Raw genomic sequence first — 13,062 nt, forward strand, 5'->3', positions numbered from 1 at the left:
ATTTTCACACAGCAGACATTCATTAGACCTTGTTTACAATCATTATTAAAACAAAACAGTGAGAGTAAATGAACAATAAATACAGGATAAAATATAACACTGGAAATAGTTTACATGAATATGCTATTTTACGATTTCAGTCATTTTTCATATTTTTATATCTTCAGCTTAATGTATGTCTAATAATTAAGTTCCATTTTAGGAAATAATTCTGTTAAAAGTTCCATTTTTAAAAACATGAAATCCATTAAGCTTGTTGCAAAGTCTGTTTTTCATAATATAATACATAATTAATTACACTTGTAGCTGACCTCGGCATTAACTAACTTAGCTGCCTCTGTCTTGTAATACCATCTATTAGTACAGATGAGAATTGCAGTACCATTTACTGTCTCATTATCCTGAAGGTGATAAATGACTTTAAAGGTCGAACGCAAGCCCTGCTGCATAAAAACCAAACATCATACCACAGAGTAAAAATGCACTTTGGACCTGTTCCATGATGCAAGTGCTGAATGGCTATCGAGGCCGCCACATACCTTTGCTTTATATATCTTAGATATTGATTGCATTCTTTTGCATTTGTGGGCAAAATATTTTCTGTATTACTCAATTTTTATTCATAACTAGCTCGGGAAGTTTAAAATAATTACAGTAGTCTTTGTAATAAAGGGTTATATAGTGAAATTCATGTTTTACAGCAAGGAGAAGAAAAAATGTTTCAACCACCCAATTAACTGAGTTGTGGATTTAACGGATCTTGTCAGAAAAAAAGTTTAAATTTGTTTTCTGCAGAGCAGTGAGAATATTACAGTCATAAACTTTCAGTATCAAGTGAAATTTTAGTGGTAATGTAAAAAAAAATTATAATTTTGTGGGATAACAATAGTGATAGTAGATGATGTTTCGGACTCTTTTTGTTCACAATAGTTATCAATTTAATTGGGCACAACTATAATACATAAATACTATAAAATCATCCATTAAAAATAAATCGTTAAATCGTAAAAATACATTAGTGTACAGTTGTTAATCTTCTGTTTCCCATTGACTCCTATAAAAAACAATAGTAACATAAATGAAAACATTTTTTTTCTGTTTTGAAATGTGTTGTTCATGTTTTGAATGTTGATTTAATTTATGTAACCAAATGAATTTATTAAACTACTTAAATATACAAGTAAATTGAAAACTACCTTAAAAGTAATTAGAATTGAAAACTAATCCAGTAACTGGAAGCTATCTTTATCAGAAAATAACACCTTAAGACAAGTGTTTTTGATAACAGCTGTTAAAGGATTTAAGTGTCTTTCTTTGGCAAACTTTTTTTAAATTAGCAAGAGTAGGGAATGCAGACCAACTTAGCCTTATCTAAGTTTGAGGCACTATTAGGGATCTCATATTATTTCTGGGAAAAAAAAAAAAAAAAAAAAAAAAAAAAAACTTTAATTCCATTTATATCTAGGCCAGCTCAGTTTTATTCCTTTATACTTAATTTTAAGAAAACTAAAATTACTCAAGTTTTACTGTTTGTTAATCTGTAATTACTTTTGTAAAGTGGTAGTAATATGAGCTGTGTTTGTTTCCAGGTTTCTGATAAAAATCCTCCCAAAGTTCCTGCAAAACCACACTCTTGGTTGAAGAAGGAGCTTTTGAACAATGTCCTTGACAATAATCAATCACTTTCACAAAATGAACTTTTTCAACATTGCCTTTCTAAAAGAGATTTGTCTATTGCTGATAATATTTCCTCTGCAGAACCTTCAGATATTGAAGGGCATGCTGGTGATACAGAAACTGTTTCATCGGAGGAGGACAATTCCTACTGTCGACATTCTGTCAACATAGATTCTGAACTCAACAGCTTATGTGATGGTAACAATCGGACTGATCTTGTAGATAGTGCATCTGATTTGAGTCAAGATGGCTGCAATGACTTAGAAAAAGGCAACTACAAAATAAACAATGATTTGTCAGAAGCCCTGGAAACCGAAAAGTGTAAAACTATATTGATACAAGAAACAAATATTAAGGTGTGATATTTATTAGCATTATCAGTTTTTATTAATTCTTATAAAATAATAGGGATTTCAATGGGAAATTTAGAAAAAAATAGCATTATCATTTATAAAAAAGATGTGTTATAAAAATAATGTCTTCCACTTCATTACTTAACATGTAGATCAATGTTTCCAAATTCCTTACCATCATGTTCCGCATGCATACATTTTCACACATATAAGGAGAGAAACAAATTTTCATGAAGAAAATAATGTATTAATAAACTTATAAGGTATTTGTCCTACCTTCCTAGTGAGCCTTCATAGTACAGTGGTTCTGCACACTGAGCCGGTATTCCAGAAGTCCGTGGTTCGATTCCCGGCGAAAGCGTTGCTAATTTTTCAGCTCTCCGGCTTTTCCAATTAACCTAATGTCTCTACAAACTAATAAATATATACTCTATGGCATAATACCTGATAAAAGCCCAAAATTTCAGTAAAAGATGCAAAGCACATGATTCCAATTGTTGAAAATTCATAGAAATAATTATTTTATATCAAAACTTGCTATACTGAGGTGGATCATGAGTCGTATGCAAAATTTCAGATTCCTAGATCTTAAAACTTCAGGATTTTTACTTCAAACCACGATTCTAGTGGTATACGGTAGAATTTTATGTCGCTACTACATTTGTACACCAGTGTGAGTCATGTGCTATTCACCAGCAAATTTTCAAAGTCCTAGGGGCTATGAGCTTTGAGATCTTTTTAGAAGGACCTTAAAATCGTAACTCTAAATATGACATGTAACTATAAATAATTAACTGAAATTTTTGAACTAATAATTAAGAATGGATAACTATTATATAGTTATCCAAAGACAAAGAGGACTTCAGACTTTCTGTAGTTCATGAAAAAGTTTATTCTTACCCATGGCAGAGTCCTAATTCACACTTTGGAAACTACTGAAGTAAGCCGTAAAAGAATTTATTTAGTATTTACTTGGTCACAGTTTTAACCAATATTTTACTGTCAAGACTCAAGAATCTCAATGTATTTTAAGGAATTAAAAGCATTTCTCCCCTCTGTCTTTGTAGGCAGTGATATATCCAAGCCAAATCACTATGATCATAACATTTTGCAATGAGTACTGTATTCTTTGTGTGCTAATCCTGCACTGCATGATATTATATATTAAGTAGCTATTGCATATATATGTAATATATATAATCATTGTTATATCACATGCATCTGAATATATAGTGTTCATATTTCCATGCATATTTTAATCAAGTCACATAGTGACTGTTCAAATTATATTTTAATCAAGTCATATATTGTCAAAGTATTATTGAATGTAACAATAATTTGTCAGTGTAATTATAATTTGTTATCAAGGTCACCATAGGAAATCATGTAATATGTATTTTGAATGACATATAAGACACTGTATTTATATATATAATCAATGCATACTAATTCAGCGAGGTGCCAGTGTGGCTCCCCTCTTGACATCTGGGGCTGTACTGATTAACCAGTATGGTAGAGGCACAGTGCCCATGTCCCCCATCACTTGCCAGCAGTGATCACACCCAGCTAATACCTTGAAGACCTTCAATTTGATTCCGTGTGAAAGCAGAGTTGATTTTTGAAGCTCTGAAAAAGGCTTATTAAATATTAAATGTTCATTAGTAAAAACACATTCTTGATTGTAATGCAACACCAAATGAATATCAGTAATAATCAATAGTTAAATTCACTCAGAACTCACTGGCTGTTACAATTATCAATTTTTGTCAGGAATTTCACTTCCAGCAGAAGCGCCCCAAAACCCCAAATGAGATGAGCTGTGGCATTTCTTCAAAATGAAATTGAGTAGCAGTACCAGGAGAAATTTTCGTCATGCAATATTTTTTTAGCATTTAGCTAAAAGGATTAAAGAACAATACTCAATTACCTTTGTTATGTGGTTCTGAATAATGTTGTAATATCAAGTTCTGAAGCTTCTTATTCAAGCTACGTTAGTTTTTTAAAAAAATAATAATCTATTCCTTTTACCTTCATGCATTTTTAGAAAATCCTGATTCATTTTCCATGTTTGCTGTTATTGTTTGTAAGTTTTTATTGTAAATGTTTTGATTTTAGTTAGTATTTTACTTACATTTTATTCCTTTCCTGAAATTTCCTGATTAATATTTTCTGTTTAGAATGCTGATGAAGAAGAATTTTCATTTAAAATTTGTATAAAACAAGGAGATAACAAAGGATTTGGTTTTACATTAAAAGGTGGAAAAGATCAAGCTTGTCCTCCATACCTTGACCATGTGACTAAAGGTAAACTTATGTGCAGTTTTAATATAGCAAATAAAATATACTTTTCCAGCTAAATATTCTGGGAAATGTAATGAAAAAGTTGTTATAATAATTGCCTCCTTCCCCTGCCATTTACATAAGTGATGTTTATTTATTAGAAATTCTCATTTATTAGAAATTCTCTCAATTTAACTTTTATGCAAGCATTTTATTTTTTATGTAGAGATGTATAGAAATTAGTAATTTTATATTTTCACTAGACTGATTGAGGTTTATATTTTCTGATCAATTTTTTTTCTTTTTCGCTTTATTTTTAGTAAGTGAAGAAAAGAATGATTATAGTTAGATCACATCAAATCAAATAACAATTTCATTTTTCAAAAGACAGCATTTGGCATCACTTATGCCTTGAATTCTGCAGCATGATTAGGTTACAGTCTAATTTAGAGAAGTGAGTGCTGGTATTCTCTTGAAATGTGTACTAAAGCATTTTGTCTTAAAATTAATAGTTACACATTCGCATAATTTATTACAAAAAGTTAAAATTTTGACTAAGGGTTTATCTGACTTAATGTGAGCAAAAACTTAAAAATGATGCAAGTACAGGTTTGGAGTATTATATGAATTGATGGGATTAAAAAGTTTTCTCTGAGAAACAGCTGTGTGTGCATTTGTTTTAGTAATTACTATTCTGCAGTTTTTTATAAATACTATTTGCAGTTTACTTAAATCTTGTTCGAATACATCTGAATTGTTGCAACATATTCATTTCTTCATCATTATTCACCTTTCAAATTTTTTGCATTTAAATCTTTCAGATTGGTTTTTGAGCTATTTTTTTATTGCTATTTAGATTTTAAAAATTTATTTCTAGTTTTTCGATCTTAGAATACATTTCATAGTGTATTAGTGATAGATTAGTGATATATTTGATAATTTTATGGTAAAGAATCTTTTTTAGTTTATTAATTATGTACCAAAGCTCACCAGTTGTCTAAAGGCTAAAGCCATGAAATGGTACTGGTTCTTTCGCCCTCGGTTTGATTTCCAACAACAGATTATGCAGCTTTCGTGGGTACTTTTTTGGCTTTCCTTCACTAGTAAAATAAATTCAAGCTGGTTCTTCAAAAACTCTTCCACAAAGACACTGCATTCTAGGCAACTAAACTTCCTAATTTTTTTGTTTTAATAAAACAACAAGTTTGCAAAATATTGTAAGTAAAAAAATTATACCCCCTTCTTTTGTAGCTAACTATTGAAGAAATGCAATATATGTACTTTCTCCAAGAAATGTTTTTACCGCTTTTAAAACATTATCATTTTTTTAACAAATAACTCCATTACAATCTAAAATGAGACTGAATCTGTAATGAATAATATATGCACATAAGTGACTGTTAAAAAACTCTTGATAAATTTTATAACCTTATTTTTAGGTGGTCCTGCTGATGTTACTGGCCTAAAAGAGGGAGATAAAATAATATTACTAAATGGAGAACTTACTGCTGGTTATAGCCATGCTTCTCTTATTTTTTCTATCAAACAAGCTATATACACAGGAATTCTTGATGTAGTCATATGCAGACCAACTAAAAAAGGTATTCACCTTTATCATTCAAGGCAATATGAAAAACTAAACAGTTACATCTTGTATTAATGTCTAGTTTTAATATTTTTGGGGAATGATTTTATGAGCAATTAAATATTGTAAGCAGATTATATGATTTGAATCATGATTTAGTTCCTTTCATGTTTTCAGCTCTTGGTTATTGTTTATTAATTATTTTAATGAGATTTTATATTATAGTCAAAAGTCTTTAATCCGGGCGTCCATAATCCGAAATGATCTATAATCCGGACCTCAAAGCTACAAACTTTCTGCGGATGCGTCAACGCATAATACCTTCACGCACGCGCATATGCGTCTACGCATGCGCATAATACGTTTACATGTGCGCGTTTAATGTATAACGGACGGTATAAGCTAAGCTAAAATTATCTAATTATCTATTTCAGTTAATGTTGCAGATTGCGTTGTTCCTTAACCTTCTAATTGGATCCGGCTTATTATTTTTTGCAGACTGTTAGAGCAATATTATAAAAGTAAGCTTGAACTTTCGATTATGTCAAAAAGAATTTCCGATTCTGGAGCTACCAAAGGATCTACAAAGCGAAAGCATGTTCCAATGTCCATCAAACAAAAAGTGGAATTGCTGCAAAAAATGGATAAAGGCATATCCTTTGTTTCTCTAACCATTCCGAAATCTGTTTATCAATTTCACGCTGCTCTGTGGGGGGGGGGACGACACAGCGCGGATCTGTCAGCACTATCCTTATCTTCAGGGCAGATGTTTTTATTTTATTGGGCTTATAATTCCTTACTAAATGTAGTATTTCATCTCAATGTACTCCGTCTTTGATATGATTTAAATGAAATTCCTCGTCATTATAAATATCACGAATACACATCAAATAGTTTTCTGTTTTCTAATTTCGACTATGCGTAATGTATGCTTTACGCATGCGCGCCTTGAAAGAAATGTGTAATAAAGTAAAAAAATAAATATAAAGCTTTATTTTTTGTAAATTTTCATACCCTTTAGATCATAATTGCTTTTTCATAAATTTTCATAAATTACGGTTTCATATTTTTAATTTTATAATTTCTGCATGCCATCTTACCAGATTTACACTGATGATCTATAATCCGGAAAAACCGATAATCCGGAATCGCCGAAGTCCCGACGAGTCCGGATTATGACTGTATTTAATTTTTTAATAATTATTGTTTATTAATTAATTATTTTAATGAGACATTTTTCAAAATTTCACTTTCTATTATATATTTTTGAAACTAATATATTTAGATGTAATTTTGAGACTATACTGTTTTTGTTTTTCTGTCCTAAAAAAGCAAAGTTTTTTCCTTTTCAGTTAACCAAAGTAGTGAAATGAAGACCAAACATTCAACCAAAGTTTCATCATTTGCAGAAAAGCTTGCTTTGTTTAGCACTGCTAATAATAAGCACACTTCTGTCGAAGATCCAAAGGCAGTTTCTGCAAAACCTGATGAAATCAAACGTGAGTCACTAGTTTTAAGAAGAAGATCAGCTTTTGAAAATGGAAAAACTGAAAACTCCGTTATTATAAACCGTAGATCATCGTGTGTAACTCAGACAGCTAATAGTTTGCAAACTGAAAATTCTTCTGAAAAACGTCTTTCTGCTGACTTAACACAAACCCAACCTTTCATTCAAGAAAATGGTATTGCGAAGAAAGGTCGACCTCCACCAATTCCTGTAAAACCGAAACTAAAACATAGGGCATTTCTCAATGAACAGCTTAAAAGTGAAGTGACTAGTGAAGAGAATAATTCATCATCTACAAACAATAGTTTGCATATACAAGAAAATCATGGATTTGAATCATTTAAAGGATGTGATCATACCTCATTTCAGGAATTTCCCTCGAATGAAAATATAAATGAAAGTTTTGTAATAAGTTCAAAATTAGAAACTGAAATTAATAGTAATATTCTGAATAAAAATGGGAAACATGATGCCATATTACAGAATGAACAAACATTTGCTGCTGTTTCTAGCTTTGAAGATAGAAATAAAATTATAACTCAGGATTCTGTACATTTTAATTCTGATGGCAAAATTCAGATTCTTCCAAGTCATAATTTTAATTTTTGTGAAAGCGAAGTTCCTGAAAAAGTAACTGAAAATATTTCTGTGGCTGAAAATAAAGAATGTAATATTAATTCAGCTCCCGTTCCTGAAAATAATCTTACTTATGAGGGTTTTGGTGATTTGTCTTATGGTAACTCTGATGTGACATATTTTGCTTCTGAGTCATTGTATGAGCAATCAAACTTAATAACTGGTGTTATTTCAGAGCCATCTGTAAAAAACGAGCATAATTTGGAAATTTTGAATATACCATTCACAAGTGATTCACAAAATTCAGTGAAAGAGATAACGATTTTGGAATCTGAAATAGTTGACTGTGCTGATACTCCATGTCATTTTGCTGTGGGAGATTCACAACTGGATGATGATTTATTGTATTCAAGTGCCTGTTATGATGTATGTAATACTGCAGAGTGTGATAGCAGCGAAACAACTGATCAGCTATATGAAGAAAACAGAAACACAGCTATTTTAGGTAACTCAGATGGTACAGAAAATATGAGTTCACCATTGTGCTTACCATTAGAGAAAATTGATGAAGATGATGTGGTAAGTAAAGTTATGTAAATCATAGAGATCTATTTCTTTCTTATATGTTAACATTTTTTAATGCATTAAGTAAATGAATTAAGTTTTGAACTGAAGTTAAAACATTTTCCAATTTATATCTGTTTATTATATGAAATATAGTTAATAGCTTATCCATTTTTAGATATCAGCCAGTACAACTACATCATCAGAAACACCTGACACAGAAACTGTTATCGAGACTGCTCCATCAAATTTTTCTCCCCTTCCAAATGATGAGTCAAATGGTGAAGATTCAACTGAGCAGATGAATATTTTAGAAGTGCAAATGGACCAAAATGCAGAAAATGTAACAAATCCTGAAAACTCTTGGACTCAGAATGATATAAATGAAGTACCTCTGTCTGACCAGATCCAATCAAATAATTCAGAATATTTTGAAAATGAGTTATTGAATGAAGCTTTAAATTATAGCCCAGATAAGGATGATGAATGTAAATATGTTATCAAAGGATCTGAAGATGATGACTATTGTAGAGAACTGGATGAGAGTATAGACCAAATAACGTCATTGGATGTTATTGATGAAATTGAACAGAGACTTATGCACCAGTTAGAACAAGAGGAAGACCCTTTTGAGGTACCTTTATTTTTTATCAAATGCTGTGATGAAATTTAAAAGTGCAGGTGAATGTAATTAATAATGTTATATTTATATAAAGTTTCATGCCAGTTAGCACTGACTATGTAAATTATGCAAATAATGGGATGCATTATTTGAAATATTATATTTTTTGTTTTGTTATAGGCATACTTTTTGGTATATTTATAAAAGGTAATCTTCTTGTTTTGTAAATGTGAATAAGGAAGTAAGGAGAGTAGCTGAAAGTTCTTGAAAAAGTAAATTCAGGAAATCATAATGTAATTTTAATGAAAGTAGGACCAAGTAACTTTTTCTCCTAAAAATTTAATCCAAAATGCAGAAGATCCAATCATGCAGATAAAATCTAGATAAAGATAAATCAGAAAATAATTCCAAAAGTTTGAACATGCCTAAAATCAAACAGATAAAATTTCTTCAAAGGTAAATAAAAAAAAATAACTCCAAAAATGTTTAAAATGTGTATTCTGCTGTTAACTATACACACTGTGATTGGTACCAAATTATGAGTTTCAGTTGCTGACTTTTATGTAAAATTAACCCAAAAAATTTAGATTGATCTAGATTCTAAATCAAATTATATTGATTTCAAGGGTGTATTCTGAATTTCCGCAAAGGGCATGCTGCTTAAAACCAAGTTTGTTAAAAATTATATTAAAATATAATAGAGTGTATAGATTTTAAAGGTGGCTGCATTATTTGTCTCTTGAATATTCCATACTGTATAAAAATGAAATCCACAAGATAAAAGTTTAAAACTCGTCGGTTTGGAAAGATGGATCTTGATATCTTAACAACATTTTTGAATTAGCTAAAATTGTTAGAATTTAGGGTCCACTTTTCAAAAGTTTAGGAAAATTAGATTTGAGGAAGAAAATTCCTCCTTATTTAGAAAGCTCACACATTCTAGCTTATTATAAAAACAAGACCTTCCACATTCCATTTTGAACAATTTTTGTATAAATCATTTTGAATAATAGGAAATATCTACGGACAGCTCTGTTTATTTTTCTTTTCTCATTTAGATCAAGCAATTTTATGTAATTTTATAATTGGCATCTTTTGCTTTTCGATAAATTTTTTAAAACTTATCAGTTGATTTAAAACACTTTTATTTTTGAAGCTTTATAAAGCTTTACAAGTATTTTTATGGGCTGATTTAAAATAAGATCTCTTCTAGATAGATCGCGCACGTGTGGAAAGCTGTAAGCTTAATATAAAACCGAGATTTCTGGTGTCTTAAAATAGATCTAATAGCGCAATGAAGTTACTAAATTACTTCATACAAAGTCTAAGCATTTATTCTGCCTTTGTCAAGAAGCTGAAAAGAACAAAATCAAAGAAAAAAAAAATAGTAATAATTAATTTTAAAAATTCAAAATTGCATTACGTACATTTGCATGCAAAATTAAGAGAATTTGTAAACTATGTCTATTTTTACGAAAAGTATTGAACTGAGTGTACTAATTATGCTGCTGAAGAATTATACAAGATTCAGAGTCGAATACATAAGCGAACACGTGCATGTCTGTGGAGCTTTGATTATGCAGGAGGTAAAAGTGCATGAAGGATTTTCGGCGATTTGTCTGTTCGTACTTTCACGATATTCACCTTGTTTCTCACAAGAGTTGTGTAAATTTTATAACGCATCATTAAAATGAATAGCCACAAACGTATGGATGGCAAAATGAGATGGAAAATTGTCGGTAGACTTTGGGGGGGGGGTCAGCCCATTCATAAAAAGCGCAGGTGAATACAGAGCTCAGTGTAGCACCAACTGTCTTCCGCAATTTGTGGAAAGAGTTTCAGGATACAGGATCCGTATCAAGATCAGGACAAGGTCGGCCGAGATCCATAACGACGATTTAAGTATTTGGCAATTTCAGCTTGATGACACAGGACTGCTTCACAGCTCACAGTGAGTTATATGCTGTCACTAGAATCCGAATTTTCTATAGTTGTTCGAAGGCTTCACGAGATAGGGCTATGTGCCAGAAGAGCTGGCGTTTGCGTTCTGCTTTTTGCACTGCACAAGACAGCATGTTTTGCATGGTGCAGATAATATGCATCTTGGACAAGACTTCAGTGGACTACCATGCTTTTCACAGAGGAATCCAGATTCATCCAGACTATCTGGAGCGAGCCTGGAAAATGATACCATCCCTCCCTCATCAAAGAAGAGGATCATTACAGTGGTGGAGCTGTAATGGTTTTGGCAGACATTATATTGGACGGCATGTGTTTGACAAAGGCTCTCTGACTGCTAGGAGATATAGAGACGATATCTTAGAGCCCTGTTTTCGACTTTGCAAGGGTGCAGGTGGTCCTGAGTTCCTGTTAATGGGCGACAACGCTCATGCACATAAGGCTCAGCTAGTTGACGATTATGTGGAAAGTGAGGATATTCGTAGCATGGATTAGCTAACTAGCTCTCGGACCGTAACCCTATATAGCATGTCTGGGGCAGTCTTGGAAGGACAATTTCACCTCGCCATCCTCCTCTGAGAATCAATCCCGAGTAGAAAACTGCCTTGTTGTAGAAGCGGGATTGATTAGCACAGGGACACCTCAACTGCCACCTGTCCAGTATGCCATCACGCTGTACCACCTGTCTAGCTATGAGAGGGACCATACCCCCATATTAGACTATTCTCAGTTGGATATCACAACGTGGGTTTTGGACATTCCCTGCAGTATGAGCTTTACTGTGTAGTGTACTAAGAAATAATATTAAATTGGGTTAAATTCAGGTAAATAATACATATTCTTTCCTTGTAGTTATAACTCGACAGTATGCAAGTCCCCCACTCTTGAACATTGGGAGAGGGACGGGAGAAGACCCCTTTACCCGTGTTTTATCAGATGATGCGGTTCGTTAGCATGCACTGGCCTCTTATTGTAGGGGGATGGGCAGAAAGAAACAGGGCAGCGTAGCGCGCAGCACCTTCCATTTTGATTTTGAGGAGCGAAAATCGACGATTCACTGCATAACTATAAATTAACTGCAACTAATAAGGATTTTACGGTATGAATGAGTTAGAAGTATCCTTTTCCCCCAGTTTTAAATTTTTAAGTATGCATCGCATGCTCAGGGACAATGTCTGTAATCAATTTTCAGGGCAGCAAACTGACATGGATCCTTTTTCTTCAAGACCAAAAAATGGTTGGCAGAATTCCTCTCACCCTTGAAGAAACAAGACCGCTACGAAATCGAAAATTTGAAATCTACCCCAATCTATGAGTTTGTAGGGGGGCAATAATTTTACATTATACTTTGTCGTGTTTCTCTTCCATATAAAAATAAAAATTAGTAGACTTCATATAATATTTAGGGTTAATAAGAACTTAAATGAGAAAAAAAATGTATTGCTTGGGCCATGCTTTAAGTGCTTCTTAGATCATTCTTTTTATGCAACTATATTGCGTGACGTATCATTCCCTTTGAAGGACGTTTTAACAATAATTCAAGCAAGGGAAAAAATTGTTATTTTTCATTCCTAATAACAATGGCACGAAGAAAAGTGTGGAAACCAAAATAATGTTTTGTGAATAATTCATTTACACTTTACTAAGATATAGAGTTATCTATATGCACATTCTCGAAATGCATCAAACGTAAAGTGACCACGCGTTCCGATTTCGGCGGGACAGTCCCGCTTTTTGGAGGACTGTCCCGCGTCTCGCCGATTTTTAAAAATGTCCCGCTTTTTAGAAAACAACTGCATTTCTTATTTTAAATGTACTTAAAAATATATTACCTATTATTTATTAATTATTACAGTGAATATAAAGAAATAAAAAAGCACATAAAATGCATGCAGAGTAAACTAAATTAGGCGATGTAACGAATTAGATTTACTCGCTG

General features: G+C 32.1%; 1 protein-coding gene across 5 annotated transcripts in view; it reads left to right on the plus strand.

Annotated features, from left to right (window-relative positions):
* The window catches only part of LOC118195463 (uncharacterized), a 189,133-nt gene that overhangs the window by 140,443 nt on the left and 35,628 nt on the right, over positions 1-13,062 (plus strand). For all 5 annotated transcript variants that reach the window (XM_085807143.1, XM_085807147.1, XM_085807144.1 and 2 more), the window contains 5 exons: positions 1,590-2,033; positions 4,208-4,334; positions 5,750-5,911; positions 7,248-8,557; positions 8,721-9,176. In XM_085807143.1, coding sequence (XP_085663269.1) covers positions 1,590-2,033; positions 4,208-4,334; positions 5,750-5,911; positions 7,248-8,557; positions 8,721-9,176 — 2,499 coding nt within the window. The remainder of the gene's footprint in view (positions 1-1,589; positions 2,034-4,207; positions 4,335-5,749; positions 5,912-7,247; positions 8,558-8,720; positions 9,177-13,062) is intronic.

This window comes from Stegodyphus dumicola, chromosome X1 (assembly GCF_044657685.1).
Source record: "Stegodyphus dumicola isolate Sdum_Otavi_A_Nest chromosome X1, ASM4465768v1".
Lineage (NCBI taxonomy): Eukaryota > Metazoa > Arthropoda > Arachnida > Araneae > Eresidae > Stegodyphus > Stegodyphus dumicola.